General features: G+C 34.3%; 1 protein-coding gene across 3 annotated transcripts in view; it reads right to left on the bottom strand.

Annotated features, from left to right (window-relative positions):
- Window positions 1–23,529, bottom strand: part of PARP8 (poly(ADP-ribose) polymerase family member 8) — a 160,113-nt gene that overhangs the window by 69,921 nt on the left and 66,663 nt on the right. For all 3 annotated transcript variants that reach the window (XM_039869914.1, XM_039869912.1, XM_039869913.1), the window contains exon 4: window positions 3,015–3,052. In XM_039869914.1, the coding sequence (XP_039725848.1) occupies window positions 3,015–3,052 (38 nt within the window). The remainder of the gene's footprint in view (window positions 1–3,014; window positions 3,053–23,529) is intronic.

The raw sequence follows: 23,529 nt of genomic DNA, 5'->3' as shown, positions 1-23,529 counted from the left end.
CATGTTAAAAAATGAATAAGAAATATAAAATAGAACAGGACAATAATCATGGAAGAAAAATATGACAACTGCTCTGATACCATCCTTGAAAAGATATAAGGCTCAGAAAAATTCGCTCGCAAGTTTTAGCAAATGTCAAAGAATGGTTTAATTCTTGCAGTAATTTGAACACTTTAATAACAAAGTATATGATGTGTATAAATCTTTTAGATCCACATTAAGGTATCTGCTAATACCTTGTCACCCCGTTGTTTAAAGGAGAAAGCATATATATGGTACCCCAATAGATGCCAAACAAAAATTTGATAAAGATTTAATACTTATACTTAAAAAAAAAAAAAACAGTTTGGTAAATGAGAATAATATTTTCTTTTCTGAAAGCAACTGGAAGCATGCTCACTAATTTTGAGAAAAGAAACGAAGCTGCCAGCTTTTACAACTATTTTTAAAAATTATTCTGGAAGTTCTAACCAGTGCAAAAGTAGAAAAAACACAGGTATGAATATTGAAATGGGAGAGCAAACATAATTTTTATATAATATTATCTATCTGAGAAATCAAACATATCAACTGAACTCGGTACAAATGAATATAGATTAAAATTTAATAATTGGGAAGATAGTATCATAGCAACATTCACTTTAAAAAAAGCTCCATAGAAATACTACCACCAATTCTTCTCCAGAAGTGACAAGAATTAGATCTGAATTATAAATTTGGGTTTTACCACCAAACATATCCTTGGGAAATACTATTTGACCTCTATTAGGACATTTCTTCGAGTATAAAATGTCATGACAGCCCCTGTTCTGTCTCTACACAGACTGGCATTTAGAATCAATTCAATTATGTATATGGAAATACTTAACATACAGGGCCAACCAATTCAAAATTCTACCCCAGACTATATGTATCTCTCCCATCCTCGTGCTTTATTTATAATCCTTTTCTTTTAAGAAATAAAATTATATTGGAAATTCACTACGAACCGCTCCAAGAAGGGAATTTAATTTTAAAAAGCACAAATGATAACCAATGCTTTATTTTTAAATTTTAATTCTTCTGTATTGTATTTCTAATTGGGACCCCAGGATGGCAAGAAAAAGTCAGAGTAACACCTCTTCGCCACAAGAGGGAGCTAAACATTTGGTTCACTTGATTTATTAAAGGCATTTTTTACCTTATTTCCTATGCTACAGAATAATTCACTGTCTTTAAGTCGACCTTTGATTTGTGGCATTATTTCTGTCATCTTGACTTAAAAGTCCTGCACTTCTCCTGGCTGACATCTCTAGAGCTGCCTCAGTTGAGAAGCACAATAATTACAATAGTGGGGCTTTTATTTTCCTAACATACTTGGCAAACATTCAGCATTGAAAACATATTCTATCATAATAAATGAGAGAGCTGTTTGTAAAATCATCTACAAAAAATATTTTTTTATAAATATATTTTGTCTTGATTCTTCCAATAAAATCTGCCTAGAATACTTTTTACACTTCTATTTAAAAATAAGTATATCTTTAATAAATGACTCCTCTTGTAAAAATGTACAACGGTTTTATAAAATACTATGCTTACAACATATGGAAATCACACCAAAATAAAGGTAAGGCAGTTTATGATTAGAAAATTGCTTTAAAAGGTAACACTTGATCTTATAAAAAGATTAAAATTCAAAATGCAAACTGCCACAGGAAATGCTTAGCTTAAATGTTAAGAAATGTTTTACAATATCCTATACCACATTAGGAATTAATTTTTTTTAAAATACTCAAAATATATATAATCAAAGTTACTTATATCAATCTAGTCATTTTATACAGAAAAACATGATCCCAATTATGCAGAGGATGTAAATAAAATAGCTAAATTTGAATAGGAATTGGAATTATGATTTCAATTTATGACCCTGACAGGTCACAACAGTTAGTCTGGTAACCATCTGATTTTATTAAGCAACACTAGAGTGAAAAATGCACGTGTGTGTGTGAAATACAGGCAGTTAAAATTTGCTATTCTTTGCCACAGAATACAATAAACAATAGATTCTCACTTTATACCCTCTCACTGTGGTACGCTAATCAAGTCATATGTGATCTCTACTAAGTCTACAGCGCTTGTGCTCTTAATCAAGATAAAATTACAGCTGTCATTTCTGAGGAAAATACTAAAGCGAAACATCTTGTTGATGTCTTCAAATTATCATGACTTAAATGTCAGCTTATACATCTTGGGCTCTGATGTGATTACAGTGAGTCTAGAGAATGTGACTGACCATGACCTAGAAGAAAAATACTTCTTTAATTTACAGAAAAACCAGTCTGCAGTGATCTTATATTCTGTACTCTACGGCCAAGTGTTTGTGGACCTGGTAATATATTTCAGGGCACAGAGAGAGGACAGCTGTGAATATGCACGAAGCCTAGCATAGTCCAGTTGTACAGTCCACAGGCTCTGGATTATTGAGTTCAAATCCCAGCTCCTTCTCTTACTAGCATTGTCATCATTCCGCTGTAAAATGGAGATATCATAGTAACAATCTCATAGGATTGTTGTGAGAATTGTTTATATATATGTATACTTAGAGAAATGAAAAAAAAAAGACCTATTTATATTTAGCTGTGCTATTTTTAGCTATTATTATAGTTGTTATTTTTACTTATTATTTTTACATTATGAAAAGCTAAATAATGTTCTAAAACCAATAGCTCAACCAGGTTAGAGATCTTTAATTGTAATGATGTAAATATTTAGGCTGGAGCTATCATATGAACTGGGCTCAAGTAAACTACTTTTCATTGGGAAACTATTTTGATTGTAGACTGCACCTCAGAGTGAGACATGTACCTCACAGGCAATCAGTAGAATTCTTCTATATCTTTAAGTCTTCCCCTATCAATGCTTTACCCCTAGATATAGTCATATACATTTTACATCTCCAGATGAAGAAAATATTCAAAGGAATCATGACATGACTATTTGTAATAAAAATGAAAAGAAGAAAAGCATACCTGGGTAATCTTCAGATACATGGACTGAATAGGATACACTGTTAAAACAGAAAAAAAAAAAGGAAAAGGTTCAAGTTACTGCTATAGCAGATATGGTTTTACAAAACAAAACTAGCCTCATGTTACCCATTCATTTATACAGATGTAAGTATGTAAGATAACATACAAAACGGATTGGAAAACCTCTTTGACATCAGAAACTGACAGATTCTTAAGATACATGACATAGGAAACTTATAGATATTTAAGATACATTTGCATGTTTTTGAAATTTCTTTCTCCCAATAGTGAGACTTTCTTTAGTACAGATAGATCTTTTTTATTTCAGCAATGTCTAATATTATCTAATTTATGATCATTTGTGTCAAGTGTTCAGATTTAATCAAATCATCTTTTCTTACCAAAATAAAGTATTCCTTCTGTTTAGTATGGCAGTCAAGAATTTAAACATTTAATGTTGCTTCCTTAAAATATACTGTGCTTTTGAAACATGTCCTTTTCTTCAAAGAATTAACAAAATGATGACAGTATAATAGTCATTCATCAGCCAATCTTTCTTCATCACTATAATAATAAATAAATTACCTCCTGTTCTCAGAAAAATTGAGTTGTTTCAAAAATATTTTTTAAATGGAATTTTAACAGCTTCACAACTCCTTTCTCAGTAACCCCACTGCCTCTTAGTTCTTATCGCATATGACATATGGGAAATTATCATACTTATTTGTTCACTTTTCTATGGCTGTCAACCAGACTGCAGGTTTTTTAGGTTAGGGTCCATATCTACTTATATTTTTTTAGCATAGTCACCTATTTCAGTACATGACACACAGTACATATTCAATATTAACTTTTTGAATGGATCAGTGGAGCTGCCGCCTGCCACAGAGAAGTCAAAATTTAGTTCACGTTTGCCAAATTAACTGCCTCTTAAGACCCTCCCCCCAAAAAAGTTCCTTCTCTGAAGGAACATACAGAATACAGAGTCTTTGCACAGTATCATTTATACTCTAAATTACTTGACATATGAACAACTAGGGAAATCTAACCTATGTTCAAGAGAAAATTTGACCCAAGTGTTGGGACTGGCCCACAATGATATAAAAATAAGTTATTATAAAAGTATACTTAAGGATGTAAAGGAAAATTCAACCTGAAGAAGAAAAGAACAAATAAAAATAGATCATTAGCAAAAGAGTCTTAGAAGGTAAAGAGAGAGAGAATAATGCAGGGAAAGAAAAAAAAAACAGTTGAAAATATCCCAATTTGGATGAAAGATGTAGATGTATAGACTGAAGAAGCTCAGAAAACCCAAACAGGATGAATGCACAAAGAACTGTACCTGCCACCTACACCACAGTCAAACTGCTGAAAATCAAATATAAGGAAAAAATTTTCGAAAGTTAAGAAAAAATGATGCATTACAATAAGAATGAATGTTGAGTTTTCATAAGAAACTCTAGAGGACAGAGGACAATAGAACATTAGAGTTTAGAGGTGTGGGGACGACAGCTGTGAACCCGTAATTCTATATCCAGAACATACATCTGTCAAAAATGAAGGCAATAATTAAAGAAGCTTTCAGATAAGAGAAAATTGTGAAAATCTGTCCCAGCAGACCTAAGATACAAGAAATGCCAAACAAAGTTCTCTAGGCTGACTATCAGAAAGTCAAATATCCAGAAGAAATGAAAAACACCAGAAATCATAAATATAAAATTATGACTATTTTTCTCTTCATGGTTTTAAAATACATGTGACTGTTTAAAATATAAGTTCTAGCCCTTCATTGTGGGATTTATAATATATGTAACTAAAATACACATGACAATTAATAGCATAACATCAGAGAGGGACTGAATTGTCATATACAGATTCAAGGTACTTTCATCTTATGTGAAATGGTATAATATTGACCCTAAATAATAACTCTAAGAAAACTTAAATTATTGTAATCCCTAGAGCAAACACGCAAAAAAAATGTTAAAACAGATAAATTGACATGTAATTCTAAAATCATTTTGGAACATTTAATCCAAAAGAAAGCAAGGACAGAGGAACAAAAAACAGAAGGGAAAAATAGAAAAGCAAATAGTAAATGGTGCCTAAATCCAACCACAGCAAAAATGGCATTGTATATAAATGGACTAAATATACTGAAAAAAGGCAAAGATAACCAGAGTGAATAAAAAAGCAAGTTGCAAATCTATGCTGTCTTTAAGAAATCCACATTAAAAGTAAAGGCATACACAGATTGAAAATAAAGAACTAAAAAGATATACCATGCAAACAGTAAACATAAGAAGGCTGAAGTACTTAAATTACTATTGTTAGGCTTCGAGACAAAGATATCATGATGATAAAAGGGTCAGTTCATTAGGAAGAAGGAACAAAATCATAAATGTGTATGCACCTAACAGATCTTTAAAACACATGAGGCAAAGCCTGACAGAATTTAAGGGAGAGATAGATAAGTTCACAACAAAGTTTGAGTAATTTACAGATCCAGCCCCTGCCCTACTCTGCACACACAAAATCATTAAAGACACAGAAGATCTGAAATAGATATCACAGAAAACCACCACAGAATATCCTTTTCTTTTCAAGTACAGATAGATGGAATGTTTACAAAGAGAGATCACCTACTGGGCTACAAAGCTAGTCAATAAATTTGAATGGACGATAATCACCACAGTTCACATCCTGGGTTTCCTGGCTCATCCTACCCTGTGACACTAAGTCTTAAGTCCTCAAAAGACACTTCCTTTTAGAATTTGTGGCTGGACTTTGGCCTCTGTGACTGTGGGCACAGGTAACGCAACCGTCTCAGGAAGACCAAGTCTCCAGTATTCCACCAAGTTTCTGGCATGCTGCTCAGTCCTTGGGGAGAGATTAAGTGTGGACAAGAAAGAGGGGAGAAGGAAAGGAAGATGGGTATCGACATATTGTGTTTTCATAAAGCTCATTTAATTGTTCGATTAATTCAAGAAGCACTTCTTGGTAATCTGGTAAAAGCCAACATTGTGTTAATGCCACATAAGATTTAAGTGGGAAAAAAACTAGGAAAAATAACTTTGAATGATTATTTCGGAGGGAAACGAAGAGTACGAAACTTAAGGAATATGATAGCCAAAGGAACTCGAACACTTTAAAGCAATATAATACTTTTTTTAACTTTTTATTTTAAAATAATTACAGGTTCACATGAAGTTGCACAAATAGTACGGAAAGAGAGGTCTCATGTATCTTCCACCCATTTTCCCCAACTGATGACATCTTATGTACCTATGGTATAATATCAAAAGCAGGAAATCGACATAAGTGTAAAGTTTGGGTATACTTCTATGTCATTTTATCACATTTGCATCACGTACTCACTACTGCAAATCAAGACACAGAACGATTGGATCAAGATTTCTCTCCTGCTATACTCTTTAGGCCCCCACTTTACCACAACATCCCTGACCTTAGGCAGCCACTAATCACTTTTCCAACTCTACAATTTTATGATTTCAAAAATTTTATATAAATCGAATCATGGAGTAGGAAGCATAATGATATTTTAAGGCAAAATTAGTATTTTGAAAAAATTACCAACATTGGCAATATTTAGGATATACTAAAGAAGAAAGAGATCGAATTAAGAAGTTACTATAGTAGTAAAACGTGAGTAAGTATCAGTGAGAAGGTACCGAATGGCAAGGAGAAGGCAGGAACAAATGGCAGATACTGGACCGCAGCCAAGAGCCCAGCTTAGGGAATCATGGCCCTGAATCCAATGCCAAGAATTGAGAGACAAAATAACCATGTCAATGGTGCCTCAAACAAGCTGGGGAAAATATATATTATGACCCCATATGAATTTGTTTTTCCATGATTCATTCTCTTATATAATGGAACTGCACTATGCAGAAATGACATTATTAATGATCAAGGCAACCCTTCATCTGGCAGCACTATGTGACAGAAGCCTGGGACATTGCCAGGTTATACTCAGCACTAAGGTCAATTATTTTCCAACAGCCTACCATCTCAACCAATGGCAGTTAGCTTCATTTTTCATCCAAATCAATATCTAAATCCAGAATGAAGCCTTAATACATTCCTATGTCCATCTCCGATTAGGGAGCCTGTTGTAAGGAGAGCCAAATAAATAGGCGTCAAATTTCAGCTTTGAGCTTTACTAGCTGGGTGGCATAAGAAAAGTAATTTCAACATACTCAGCTTCAATCTCTCTTCAGTAAAATGAGAGAATCCAGACCTACCATACAAGCCTGCTGCGGTGATTTAATGGCTTAACAGGTGTAAGCCCCCAGGACAACGCCAGACACACAGCAGCAGGTGCCAAATAATTTTAGTCAGCTTCCAGTACAAGCAATGGAAATTTGTAGAAGTGAAATTTTACATGAATGAATGTTCTCTGGGGAACTCGATTTGCCCCAAATCACAATATACATATTACATTTATCCAGAGACAAAAGCTAACACTGATGATTTTATTTTATGGTTATATTATCTTCATGGTAACAGGAGACATTTCCATGTTCACGATCATACCTAATTTTTCAAGTACAAAAAAGAAAGCAAAAGCCCTATAAAATGATTCATCAGCTCATGTGCTATAGCATTTTCTTGGTGGTACACCAGAAGGAAAATCACCAGGGCTATAAAATCCGAATCCGTTTCACTTTGTGGCTTACAGAGTTCTTAGGGAGACAATCTAGTAGCAGCAGACATGGATGATTAAGCTGAAGGCCCTAATAGGTAGGGCTAAAAAAAAGAGCAAAGGACAAAGCTTAAACAGATAGCAGAGTAAGGGTAGCATATGCTGTACGTAATAAATACTAAAGTAGGCAAAAATATTGCGAAGAAGTAAAAGGTGAACATAAGAAGGAACAAACACCTGGAGCCAGCTCTGAATTGATTCATGAAAAAATGCCTTCAGCATTTTGGAATATTCTAAATTACAATGAAATTGAGGAGCTATGCCAGAGAAAGTCAGGTCAATACGTGTTTGGTATATACCATACGCACCACACAGTACTAGGCTGTTGATATCACAAGTTTAAAACTAGATTCTATAAATTATTTCTATAACTTTGAAAATTTTTAAAAATAAAATGGTTGCTCTTACCCCTTATTCCTCTGAAAACATCCGCCCCAACCAAAGAAACCTCTCAATTGCCAAGAGCCTCTGAAGGAGTTCATGGAGGGAGCCCTCAGGTATCTAATATCTACCGAATCCTGTATTTTGTTTATATATTTGTTTATTCCTATAATAATATCATTCATGGGGTCATTCTTGTATCTAAACTCACCACTCACTCCACTGCCATCCTATTCCTTCTGAAATGCCTGCAAAATACTAAGAATAGATCAAGTTCAGATATAGTTCCCAAGTTCACAGATCTAAAAAAAGTTCTTTAAGAATAGTAGGAGCTAATGGAAGATGGCAGTTTTAACACGACAAAGATAGGAACTCAGACTTGAGATGAAAGAGTTTTAGATTTAGAAAACCTTTCAGAAGTACTGAATTTAATATCTGTATTTTATAAGTAGGCCCCAATATGTTGTGACTTTCTATCATCTCTAACTCAAAACTCCTGGATCCTGGACGTGGTTCCATAGTGTAGCGGTTAGCACATCTGCTTTACCCACAGAAAGTCCTGGGTGGACACGGTCTACGGTCTACAGCCATGCCACCCTGAACAAGCCCAATGTATGGTCTCGGAAGCTAAGCAGGGTCAGGTCTGGTTATATACTTGGATGGGAGAAATTCCTGGATCCCGAGCTCATACTTTTTCAAGTACAACCAAGTTTTTCGACAGAGCAAGCAATACCAATATTTTGTTGTACCTCATATCCTTTTACTTTACTCTCTAAAATCTAAAACAATTTCTCTGTAATCAGAGAAACCAAACTCTTACTTATCTTTGCTCTCCCAGTTAGATCATTTTAGAATTTACTTGAGAAAAAGCAAATTGCAGAAACTAACAAAAAATTGCAGCTACAATGCTTATGGGTACACGCCTCAACTCTGTATGTTCACTTGCAAAACAACAGCTTAGGCCTAAGGATATATGTATCCCACACCACTCACAGACCCACTGGGAGCTTATTAGAACAAAATCCACTCTGATACTCAGAATTCTGCCTTCCCTCACTCTTCAGTCCTGCAGAGGGAAAGAGACACTGTCTGGCTTCTTATCTCCACAAACAACTCTTGCATCTCAAGCCCGAAGGTGGTTTTTGGCATGCCAGAAGCTCACATTGCTATTCCGATGCCTTTTACTTCCCAAAACATTCATCAACTCTTCATTATCACTTTTATCTTCCAAAAACATTTTCTAACTATCCAGGTCAACCAGCACTCTTTACCATTATTAACTACCAATCATTTTGTCATTTATCCAGGATTAGGGATTTCCCAGGCACTCTCTTACTAAAAAATCCTTATATCACCCACAACCATATGGACGTCGTTAAGCTGCATGTAGTTTCATGGCCTCATCTTCCCTTAACTTCAGCTCATCAAATCCATGGCTACATCTTAGCCTTGACTTGGGAGAGTCACTGCTTTCCTTCCAAAGTCTCAACTCCCACATCCCACTTTCGAGCTGCAATTTTTATCACTTTTCAGCCCTCATTTTTCGACATCCTTAAATCCCCATGCTTTTACTCTTCGTGCTGTCGGTCCCTCCTGGCTTCACAATCTTCTGTGCGTGACCACAGACACCTTAACTGCTCTCTCCATACCACTCAGGCCCCTGCTTGTGCACTTCTCTCTTGTCCATGCATTCTCAACTCCGAGACCAGGGATCTGACTGCTGCTGAAAAGGACAACGGAACTAAGGGATCTGGTGCCACTACCGACATGGGGTGTTCATTACCAGCTACGTTCAACTTTGCTCAGTAACCCCAGAACCCACCCCTTATGTAGTCCTTTGCTATTTCTTCTCTGTTGTTTTGCAAATCTTCAAAACTTTCTGACGCTGTATCACAACCTGCCCTTTCACTGTTCACATTGAAATAAAATAGATTATTATATGGTTACTCTTTCAAGGCATTCTCTCAGTTCTTATTCCGACCAACCACCTACAAGCTCATACCTCTCTCCTCGCACCCGGAAAGTGGGAAATGTCTGTCCTTTTGTGTGAGACTAATCCATGTACATCACCTACTTAATTTATACATCCCATAAACCCACACTCCATTTGGAAACTTTTTCGATTAATTTAATCTAATAATTGCACAATTTTAAATTAATCAAAAATTTGTAATTATGGAAAAGTGAAAAGATTTACCCCAAAGGATATTAATGGTAGCACTATATAAAATGAAAAAGTACCCCAAAAAGCAAGAGTGCCAAATAATAGAGTCATATAAAATGTTATATGCACACAGTGTAATACTAGGAAATTGTGAAAAAGTAATACTGTAAAATAATATGAAATGAAAGAGAGTGTTTCTGATACATTAAGGTATATACAAAAAATGAGACAGCAATAACATATTTTCATTAAAAAATATGTAAATATATACTAAAAATATATACTGATAGAAAACTGACTTGAAAAATGACAAATATTAACAGTTATCTCTTGGTTACTGGATGAAAAGGAATTTTATTCTTTGTAATCTGTACCATTTCAATCTTTATAATAAGTGTGTATTGTGTAAAAAGAAGAAAAAATCTAGTAATGTTTAACCTTTCCCTTGTAGCCTTTTCTAATGATCACCTTTTCTTCTTCTAAAAGTCAAGTTTTTATAAACAGTAAATCTAAACTGTTTTCACTACCTACCCACTTGAACACACACATTACAATTTAGCTTCCACTCCTAGTACTCCACCGAAATTCTGCTTCGTCAAAGTCACCACTGGCCTTTTTTTTCCTAGTCCTTAACTGACACGAATTCTCAAATGCACTTAATAAAAATGAAGACATCGTGAAGCCCCTCTTCCTTGGTTCCTAACTCTACCTCTCCCTGGATCCTCTCTTGTTTTTGAAGATGTTCTTCTTTATTCCTTGACTTTTGATATTTTGCATTTCATGTTGTTTTCATATTTCAATGCTTTCCAGCCATGCTGACTGTTCTGTTTTCCACATGAGTAATCACCACTAGAACCACGAGAATCTCCTACCAATCATAAGCAAAGGACTCAAAATTCTGTATCTCCAATTCCATCAGGTAGCTTTTTCCCCCACATTTTCAATAGGATATTCTACAAGCAAATTAAACTCAACATATTGAAAACAGAACTCATAGCCTTCTTTACATTAATTTTCAACTCAGCAAATTTGGGGCCAATGACAGCACCAGCCGCTGTGAGGAACTACAGATCTATTTACCCCTTGACCACATCAGGGCACAGGCCCGTGGCCACTTTCTGAAGTAGAGAATTTGTTTTAGCAGATCTGAAGTGAGATCTGGGCCTATGCTTTTCTAACAAGCACTCCAAATGATTCTGATGAAGGTGAGCTCTGGACCTGGTGACCAAAAAATATAGATACTGATTCTATAAGAATAAAATTCCACACAAAGGAAAGTGGAGCCATACTGTTCAGATCTGAATTTTGGCTTTGCCATTATTAACTGTGAGACTGCGGGCTACATAACTAACCACTCTCTGCCTTGGTTTCCTCGTCTGTATCACATAGCCCTTGTTCCTCAAGACTCAATCTCAGGAACAATTTCCTACGAAACTTCCCCAACAACCCAGGCAGACTTGTGTGTCCTCTCCCCTATGTTCCTCTTCATCTTGACATTAATTATCCTCTAGACTGAAAGTACAGACCAAACACTTTTATCCTCAAATTTCTAAAGATATGACACCGTAACTTATCGCTTAATAAATAATTTCTGAATGAATAAATAAATCGTATCTTTCTCCAAAATTACCCAAGGATATACCATGACAGTCCTTGACCAGAATACCTACTACTCGGGCAAATGCTTAAATATTTGATAAAAATCAGCAAATAATGGTAGTAACAGTTCACCCTGTAGGTACACACTGCCATGCACGTGAGTGTCAGGCCTTTTCACCACATTCTCTTCGTGAGCTTTTTTGTGATGTACAGAAAGACCGGGTTCTGAATGGCCAAGGTCATATGTATTCTCTGTATTTTTCATTTTAAATCTATATAATGAGGGTGATACTTGCATTATTACCAAGCCTGATAAAATGAGATGAAATTCAGTAACACAATATAAGGGAAGATCTTTGAGGTGGTTGAAAACACAGAAGCACCAGTTATTTTTGATACGGAAGAGTATAGACGTTAGTATTTCAAACTGATTAGTAGTTTACCAGTTGACTTGTCAGGAAAGCACCAAAACATCCACTACCTATTCCCATCTTAAAAGTATGAAAGAAGGAATTTTAGTTCTCCTAGACAGAAGAGAGCAGTGGTATGGAAAATGTTTGATCAGAAATTTGTTGCAATATCATATAGTTTATGCAAAGAATAAGCATGCTTTATTCAAGGCTTCTAATGACCACTGCACACATATATCTGCCCTATCCCTCAACATGAAGACAGGAGAATGGCATTCTCATTCCAGAGGAAAAGACATATCTTTCCCACCAATGAAATAAATAGTTGATACAGGACAACTTATACAGAGCAACCTATATTACTCTTTACACAGGTGAAAAAAAGGTAAAGACGCTTACCAATAAACATTGTTAGTTTCTCAATAACACATATGTTCTTATTTTCAAAGCTTATTTTGATAATTTTTAAAGTTATACTTGCAGCAAGAGAAATAACAGGATTGAAAGTGTTCGATTTTTAGGGAAGTAGCTAAGTCAGCAACTTCTATGGTTAAATATTTCACCATAGATCAAACGCTTAGATTGCTAAGTAAACTATCTTCTCAACAGGGATGAACTTGAAAGACCTGAGTCCAACTTTGATTAGTAACCTAGATACATGCTTTATTTATGGCATTAATATACCACATAGTACAAGCAAAATTCTTTTATATTGCCTTAGTCAAATGCAGGAGCCAACAGTATATTTAAATGAAGTTCTGCTTCTCTCTTTCTTTAACCGAAATAAAAGGCGACAAACTCAAGTGCAACAAGTCATGAATAGGGGATAGAGCATGACAAGTCACCAACATTAAATTAACTATATGTAAATATGACCTGAAACCTACATTAAATTAATTATATAAGTACTATTTCTGTATTTCTTCCTCAAAAGTTCAATGTCTGGACTTTTCTACTCTGCACTGTTTGCAAAGATAACTAATTCAATCTCCTTTTGATAAATATACACTAAAATGTAGACGCCTTTACCTTCACTGCTTTATATCTAAATTCAAGTTATAAATTGTTATAAGAAGTTTAAGAGTGCAACAAATGATATACGTAGCAGGCCAAGGCTGAAAAGCTGAATATGATGGAATAATTCCAAAACTGAAGCAAGCCTTGGTCGAGACAAGACAACATGTTTCATGAAAACACTATAAATATTCAAATAACTGCAAAAGATCCTAAGATACTACCTCAGCAACCTTCTCAAATATTTTTAAATATATCAAATCAGTTCTTTCCAAATTATTTTCTTGTGGAATATCGAGCACAATATCATATCATATCACCTGAAGACCCTGCAGGACCCAACCCTTCTACTTGGCTCATATTCGTCTTGCACCACTGTCCTGCATTCTTTTTCCCTCTATGTTCCAACAAAAAGGAAACTTTTCAGTTCTTAAGCTTGCAATGGTCCCTCTGCCTGGAATTCCCTCTTCCTCCCTCCCACTCCTTTTTGCCTTGTTAACTCATTTTTTTTTTCTTATTAACTTATTCTCATCCTTCAGATCTCAACTCAAATGTCACCTAAGAAAAAAAGCTTTCTCATCACCCTTCTCATACTTGGATAGATTTACTATAGAGCAATTACACAATTTGTAATTATATACTTATTTGCATGACATTACCATGTGCTTCCCCCACTAAAATCTATGAGATTAGAAAGCACCTCTGTTTTCTACCCAGCATTTACTATATACCTAGCACGTAGTGGGAACACTATAATTATTTGTGAAGCAAATGTTTATTGAAAGTGCATAGATCCTTCTATCTTCCAACTCGGAATAATCTTCCTCACAAAATTACTTAGTAAATATAATTTAGTTTATATCCCGAAGAGCACAGAATAAAGAGCATAGACTTTAGAATATACCTTTAAAAGCCATTGAACCTGAGAAAATTAAACTGGCTAAGCTCCTTCTCCGTATTTGTTAAGTGAGATAACATATTCTTCCTAGTATTGTCAAGAGGATTACGTGGAAGGTGATATGTGGAAGAAAGCAGCTGTGTAATGACAGGAGGTATCAGTGAAATGATTTCTCAACTCGCCCAAATTCAAGAATGAGAAGAAGCAAAATAATTCTGTAATGGACATCCACAAGGCCTCCTCCCTGTCTGATCTACTCCTTCCCGCTTCCCGCTGCGCATGGAAGCCTTGGGTTTGCAGGTGGAGGATCCCTTCCACCAGGCAGAGAGGGGGGCTGAGCAACGGAGTAAGCCAGTCAGAACTGTGCTCCCTTTCCTACAGTAGGAAAGAGAGGTTACTTGGCCTATATGTGGGCATGCAGGTCTCAGTGGTCGGTTCAGGGCGGCCATTCAGAGTAAAGCTTGGAACTTTTATTTAATGGTTTTGGAACGAGACACTTGCTCCTCCTGGATGTGAGTGAGGAAGCGTACAGCCCTAGTTTCTGCCTGTAGCCTGCCTTTTGACGCCCATGGTAAACAGAGAAAGGAAGAGCTTAGAAAATTTCAGAGACAGAGTCTGCAGAGCCCTGATCAAACTAAACCGAAATCTCATTATCAGTGAACTTTTCATTACATGAACAAATTACTTTCCTTTTACTGTTTAAGCCAGCATGAAATATGTTTTTCTTTCAACCAAAAGCATCCTAATTTGTACACAGACCTATTAAACTGCTTGAGATATTTTAATGTAAACATCTATAAGCTATTTAAATTAAAAACGAAGAGCCATATAGCCTTGATTTAATTTTATGATTTTTGCCTCATTATTTTAAACTAGAAAATATACTAGTGACTTATTTAGTCTTTTAAGTACAGTTACAAATTTTATAGAACTTAAAACCTAAAAACAATGGTAATAAATTAGATAGTACACAACAAAAATTGCAAGTTCACAGTTATTATTTTCTGTTTGCCAACGATAGGTTCATTTTCTTTAAGGTATAACACTTTTTTCCTTGTGGTTAAATGATTTTTCAGTACTTTATAGGCATCTGATTTATTATTTTCTTTCAATACTATATTACATGAAATCGGATTTCGAAAGTCACAGTCCTATCCACTGCTTTGCTTGTTTGTTTCTTTCTGGATTACAGCCTTTTGGGAGGTCAGCAACTAAAGAGAAGAGTAGTAATACCTCTAGACTTTAATAAAGTATTTCTAAGTGCTAACTAAAGTCAATTAGCCTTTCACTCTTCGTTAAGCTTTTGAAAAATGTTTCGATCTCACAAGATTAATGTGAAAAGTACAATTATTCGAAAACAAGGATACTATACTTAAATCTAAAATATTTTGACCACAAAGTTAGTTGATTACTAGATATCGATTAGCAAATGCAATTCCTTCTTCAACTAAAAGATAGCCTCAGAGCAACAAATACGTAACACAAAGATAACCATGTGAATGGCTTTACCAAAGAAAAGGTGGCAGTTTAGCAAAAGTTACAGTTATAATACCATTTCCGAATATACATCTAAAGGAAACACTCATACGTGGATTTTTCCCATGGAAGCAGGTTTCATCAAGGCAGACTCTGCTGACTCTAGATCCAAAAACAAGAATTACGTAAGACTGAATTAACCGATGAGACATATTTAATTGTGGCAATTTGTATAGACGTTGTTGCTGTTTTAATCTGTTTTCTAACAGATATGAAGCAGATTCTTTTTTCTTTCTTTTTAAGCCATATCTAATTTTCAATTTTGCAGACACTGCTTTTATAAACTAAAAAGAAACATTTTAAAAGAGCATCTAATCCTCACTGATCCTTCCAGAATTTAGAAACTTCTAATGAGTGTCCTTACTTTTGATGGCCCTTTTTTAGTTATTTTCAGAGGTTCAATAAGAATTGACCCTTTTCTTTTAAGCAGGAGAATATCGGACAAATCAATTGTGTAACCAAAGCTCTCTCTCAAATACCAGGAATACAAACAACTATTGAGGGACAGGGATTGACTTTACATGTGAAAGTTAATATCTACAAATCTCTTCCCAAGAACACTGGCCTACCACCTGGCCATAGGTTCCCAGAGTCATTGAGAATAAGGTCAACTTCTGGCAAGACAGGAATCTTCGCAAATGTTGGGAGCCTCGACCAGACAAAAATTCATCCAAGTATATAGGCGCTGAAGGTGAAATCTATTGGAGAGAGTTTCTTGACTTTGTTTTTCTGGCTTCAGAGAAACAAACTAACAGAGGCTTTTAAAAGTCCAATCCAAGATTTCTTATGAATTTCTGGAGAGAACTTAATTCTATTACCTCGCTATTTCATGGTTCTAGATTTGCAAACTCAAGGAGGCCTCTATGGCCAATTAACACTCTCACTGCAGCTTTTTCTGATGAAGAAATCACCTTCGGAAATTACTTAGCTCACAGGCGAAAGACTATAAGAAAAAACTGTCAAAAACCTGAAAATGGGCAAAAAAGACTCTAGGTGTTTTCCATTGGACCGTTGGACATTGTATAGTGGACCTTGCACTGATTTTCTGATTCTAAAGGGTTTCTGATGCCTCAGCTATTTTTCTATTCTGTAGGGATAAAAGCTAAAGTTGTAAAAAACTGATCATAATGCAAATGATTCTTGTTCATGGCATAACAAATGAGTTCTTTATTTCTGGTAAAGAATACAGATTTCAGTAAGTTAAATATCTATACCTCCAATTCTCCTTTGAACCATCTTTAGTATGCAAACATAAGCGAAGAAGCTCTAGAACTGATAAATGAATGCTTCCTTCTTTCAGATTAATTTAGGTCCTAAACTAACTGTCAACTTTATAAATACAGTAGACTTTGCTTAAAAGACTTCTGCTTTGTTGAAAAGTTAGAGGTAACTAAGAGGTTTACAAATAGGGATTGGTTAAATAAATAACAGCATGTCTATTACAAAGTTGCTGCAGCCACTAAAAGGCATGTAAAAGTGTAATCTAATGATGCTCTGACCCCATTTTTGTTAAAATTTAAATACATGTGTATTTATTAAAATATAGATTTATAATTGTCTAAGGCTTTTCTAGGGGGAGAAGGGTGGAAGGGTATGCTTTTTGGAGGGAAGGATTCTTGGATCATTATCATTATTGCTAATGAGGTTTGCTCTTTTTTTCCTAGAATAAACTTTATTAATAGTAATCAAGTATAGTTATGGGAGAAAGTACTCGTATTTTAAAATTATATTCTTCAATTCGAATAAGAGTGTATTAAATTAATAAAACAGGGAGGAAAAACTCCTCTATATCTCCTGGCTAGATCCTATGCATCCTTCAGGAATTAGTTTACATTTTTACTTTCTCAAGTCCTCCCTCTAAGCTTCCACCACACTCTGTCCAACCTGATTCATCAAGATTAAGTCTCCTTACAAAACATTTTCATACGGTCCTATACTAACTCCTCCTAAAACTTTTCAGTTATAGTTTGGGTAATTATCAGATCAATAATTCATTCTCCCACTAGGTCTAATTTTTCTATGTATCTTATCCACTGTAGTATTCCAGATGTTCAATACAGAGGCATATTTGTCTCCTAAGAAGTGCTCAAAATAAATGTATAACTCCCTTGACATATACATTGAATGGTTCTTAAATTATGGTAGAATAGGAGGTATTTTATGTCCTATCAAAGATAAACTAATCCAATTAACTTAAGTCTGTTTATAAGTCTGATTTTAGAAGAGATGAGTAAACACTTGCCTTTCACTCATGGAACATATTTTTACCATGTGATATTTTAAAGGCTATAATTTGGCCCATAATGTATCTGCACGAAACAAATCACTATAATGGAATTTTATTATACTGTATGTCATGAAATGAGAACTAAGAAGTCACACTGCCTGTGTTTATTTATACATTACGCACAGAGGGTTCAAGTACATTCATCTATAACTCAACATGTTCAAAATCATGAAAATATCACACTTGATATTTGCAACACTGATTATAGAATCTGAACAAACAGCAAAGGACACTCAATGTTCTTGAAATTTCATTATTTGCAGGCCATGCAAATATGTTTCAATAAATTGCAGAATATTCTGTTTGGATAGCTCCCCAGGAGCCAAACAAATGCACGCTAGAATCCTATTATAGCACTACCACATAAGAAACAATCATCAATCCAGCTTATAAAAATGTTCTTTCAGTCACTACAAACCCTTTTGTTCATGATGAATTTCCATTATAGCAATACATTATAGTGATAATAATATTGAGGCTCTAGAATATAGGTTTGTCTAGCACTTGATTCTGCATATGTCATCTTGTTATGGTTTGGAATTAGGGTGTACATAAATACCTCCTGTCTCAGCTCCCCTTTCTAGGCAATGCATGGTTAAAGGATAAATCCGTGTCTTAGCATTCTTAATTTTGGCACTATGAATTCACTGAAGAAAATGGGAAACCTCCAGCACCCATGGAAAGTCACTTCTCTCTTTTTAAAAATAGATAAACCTCTTAACTCCAAATAAGTCAAAAAAGAAATTTCTTAGGGTACAAAATGCGGAGAAAAGTGGGGAGGGTGAGCGTGTACGAGAATGTTAACTGCCTTTGCTTAGTAAATCCGAGATAGAAAATATATACTAGCCATCCTGGGAACATTCACAATTTGGTTGAGAATTATACAGTTCTAAGGACATGAAATCAGAAAAAAAAAAAGTCATATTTATATAATTTTATATAACAGCAAATACTTTACTGACAAATTGACTTGTTTAAAATGATTGCACAATTTTCAGCAAGCAGTTCGCCTACGTACTGTGCTGTTATCAGTGGGACTGACCATGTGTGATTACTATCACTTTCATCATCCAGTGACAGCCCAAAGCAAATGAAAAACTGGATACTCTACTTCTGCACCAACACAAAGGTCTTTTCTTCTCTTTTTCCACTTCTCTTTCTGAAGAGGGCCAGTGAGGAGAACGATGAAGTTTCCTTCATGAGGTTTCCTAACCCCTATCTCTACCCTCAAGATATCGTTCATAAATAATTATAAATTTCACACATAACAATTAAAAAAACACAAATATCCATATGGGATCTGAAATAAAATCTTCATGGAAAAGAAAGATCAAGTAGAATGTTAAGAGCCTTTGCATCATTCTTATCTGTATTTTTATATTTTATATTTGTTCCCTCAAGAGTTTCTGAATGCTTCCAAAATTATTTTTCATAGCAATGTATGTCACCTAAGTTCATATTCCTCATTAGTAAAGTTATTAGTTACTGTACGCAGTGTGAGGAAAGTAAGGAAAAGCTCCACATGGGACAAGGCCACTTAAGGAATGTTTTTGGAGGTAAGTGTGTGATACTTGAGAATACACCAGAAATTAATTACTCCAGATTTAAGGAAAAGATGAACAAGTGTGAGAATGAGATCTGTAAGGAACTGTAGGGAATCTGACTTGCTGGGAAATTAAGCTTCACATAAGAGGAGACTGAAAATAGAGATTGAAAATGATAATTTACAGACATAAGAATCTACCACAGATGCTGACAAAATGCCCCTTTTTAGGCAAAACAAATTGTGAGGCTGAGAGTCAATAATTGATGAGCCATTTTCTAAATTATTTAACAACCATGATTTCTGTCCCTCGATATGGTTTAATAGAAATCTAAGCAAATACTGTTACTGCAACTTAATATAATCTTTCAAAAATAGACTTATTATAAAATATGAATAGTAATTAAGTCAATCAGGAAATCATTTAAAAGCTTTTAAAAACTACTTCAAGAATTTTAAAATACATTTTGTTAAGCAAAAGAAAATATTTTTCAAAAATTACTGGTATTAGCAATTTGAGTTTTTAGTTCTTTTTAAGACGTCAATTGAACCAGAAAGACCAATACAGACCATCTGTTGTACCAGGAACTAGTTTTCCATCCTTTTGAATCAGTCATCTATGATAATAGATCGAAAATAAAAAAAGCACTGTTATGTGAAAATTACTGTTTCAATCCCATAGTAGTTAAAAATAAAAATCAGCTGAGTCAAAACTATTGTATGTCATTTGCATTTTTCATTAAAAAAGCAATTTTTACTACTTTGCTTTCAAAGCCAAATTACTCAACAAAACAATGTTTCCAAAGCAGTCAGTTCGTTAGTTTTTATGTATCATTCTGCATATCAACCATTTCTATTCAGAATTTTTTTAGCCATGTTTAGAAAATCTGTACAAAATATTGTTTGCGTTCATAGCAAACAAAAAACTGGCTTTAAAAATTAGAAGTACTATGTACTAATTGGTATAGATAAGTACCATCTATCATATGGTGCGTATTTGTTAACATTCTCTCCTACATTGTATATAGTTTATTTCTTCAGATTCTAATTCTATCTTTTCTTAGAAGCATACACTAAATTATGGTATACTTATTGCACTGTATTTCCACCGAGAACAATAATGAGTAAGAAACCAATGTTCTTATGCTTATATGCTAATCCTTTGGGAAATTTAATAAGGATAAACACTGTAATCGCTTATCCGAACCCCCAGGGGCTAGATGTGTTTTGAAATTCAGAGTTTTCCATATTTTAAAATGTAGCAGAGTGCACATTTTACACCTTACCATCAAAAACAGTAATATATCTGTGGGGAGATGGAGGAGGAGGAGGAGGAGGGGGAGGGGAAGAAAAAGGAGGAGGAGGACGGGGAGGAGGCAGAGGAAGAGGAGTTTGCCACTAAATATAAGTGAAATTTACAAAATAATTTGTTGCAATTTTCAGAGCTTTTTAGATTTAGATATCCTAGATAATTAATTGTATGTAATGTATATATTTCAACTTTTAATATCTGAAGGTCTGGCTCATGAGGCTATGTTCTATAATTAAGCAAATACATAACTGATTATAATAAGAAATCTATAAATAAATTCCTAAGTATTAAGTCCTATGCCTATGCTTTCTTGATGACCGTATTCAAAAAAATAATTAAAATATCTGAAGGGGATAATGAACATTTCCCATCATAGTAAGATTAGGATGAAACAAAAGAAAGAACAAAAAGCTGTCTAGAGATCCTTTATTCATGTTTCAAAAAGCAAATCTTTCTTCTTTAGCATATAAATAACTTTAAGAACTCTATCAGACTTCCCAGATTTACATGAGCCAGACCCACACAAGCAAATGCACAATGCTACGAATTTCCTACTTTACATTTTCATTTGACTCAAGTCCAGCAGAGGAACATGCACATTCTTTTAGGCAGAAGAGCAAAAGAGAAATCAATCAAAAAAAGAAATTCAAAATGGAGGGGCTTTTATTTTTATTTCACTCTCTAAAGGCCAACCAAAGAATAAATAAAAGGCTGTGGAAATGGAAAAAAATAATGCATGTAATAAATATAATCCTGATTTCACAGAGCATTAGAGTGAAAAAGAAGTCAATAATCACCCAATGCGCACCCTCATTTTACAAATGAAGAAACATAAATTTCTAGAGATCTGCTCAGTTCCATGTGGAATCAGAGGTAGAACTAGGTTTTAGGACATTTTCCTCTAATTCATGGGCTTCTTACGATTTTGTACGCTGAGCTTTGCTTTGTGGCAAGAAATTTCCAATTACTTTGCAACAAGATCTAATCTTTCTTCCTCAAAATATTTCTAAACATATAGTCAGCAGAGTAAGCCAAATCCCAGCAGATATCCCTTTCCCTCACAGGTTACATCTTTGTCTTCTAATTAATATGCCTAAGTTTATGCAGTTATTTCTCCAACTATTATATTTCACCTCTGACCATTATTAACAAAAGAACTTCATATTCTAAATGTACAGTCATTTTCCAAAGAAATCATTTAAAATATAACAAAAGCATCTCCATGATTTTTGGCATTGAATATATTTCACCAGCTAAAGTACCACTTAATGATCAGCACAGAGTCTCAGTTCTGTCATATCAACTTCTTTCAAGAAATAAAAATAGGTTCGACAATTATAAAATTACACAAAGAAAAAATTGATAAAACTAAGACCAAACAAAATCCAGTTAACATTCTCTTACTATCTTTACTGATGGCTCTAAGTTTTATGGTTTTTAAAAATCTATTTCAATTTTAAAAGAGGAAATATACCCAGGTGTTTGCCCTAATTGGTAGCAGACAAGCAAAAACACTTAATACATTTCCATATGAATTTGTTTTAAGAAAGCATTTAAAACATTTATTTGACTATATCTACATTCTCAAGTGCATGGAACTCCTTCCTTCTCCCATATCACATTCTAAAATAAATTCTGTTCAGGTAAGGGACATTTAATAAAAGACAGGAAATGCTTCAAGGCCAGATTTTATAGTCCTAATGAATACTTTTTTTTTTCCTTTTTAAAACCAATGAGTATCTGCATGTTTAAAGTTGCAAGGTGACAAGAAGGATACTGAAAATGTCATCTTTGTCAAGGTATCACTAAGGATGAAAAAACATTTGAGAAAACTAATCTGGAAGAGATTGATGGAAGATGCCTGCAGGAAAATTCAAACCTAACCAAAAAGAAATAATTCGAAAAGAGCTTTCTTCACTGAGAAGAGAAAAAAAGTTTACTCACATAACACTAGGAGAATTACAGTCATGAAAATGGGCCATCTATCTGGGCCTCTCATTTTATAGGTAAGAAAATTAAGCTCCAGAGAGCTCTATCAAATTGCCCTTGGCTACACAGCATATTGGTCCAGAATCTAGGTCTCCTTTGGTATAGATACCTTTCATTAAATTTTATCATTTTTACAATTATTTAAGTGAATTTGTATAGCACATTTATTAATGCTTATCTGTAGCAGACACCAGCTCCTGCTCCAACTCAGAAATCAATTAATAAACTAATCATGAACTGTATCTAACAACCACACGTGAAGAAAAAATTATTTTTCCTCTGTATATTGTTTCCTTAGCAAAGCAATTATGTGAATGGAGACATATCTAATTCTATTTGGCACCAGTTTTGCAAATCGATAGTAGTTAACAAAGAAAAAGTTCCTAAAATGATGAGGTGATTCTGCTGAAAACTGTTTTTACTTAGTTCACAGTTGCAAAAGCAATGAGAGCAAAAATTTGTCAAATTTTAGTTGAGCTAACCATCAATTAAATAGCACTCAGAATATTAGGAATGAGAATGATGTTAACTTTAAAAGAATGTATACAAACATCAAAATGATAAAAAATTTCTCAGAACTCAAAATGTTAAGATCAACAGAATAGAATCATTTTTACCATTTTTGACGAGTTAACTCATCAACAATTCAAAATTCA

The sequence above is a fragment of the Pteropus medius genome, unplaced genomic scaffold, assembly GCF_902729225.1.
Source record: "Pteropus medius unplaced genomic scaffold, Ma_sr-lr_union100, whole genome shotgun sequence".
Taxonomy (NCBI): Eukaryota; Metazoa; Chordata; class Mammalia; order Chiroptera; family Pteropodidae; genus Pteropus; species Pteropus medius.
This window is presented reverse-complemented; position numbering and strand designations above follow the sequence as displayed.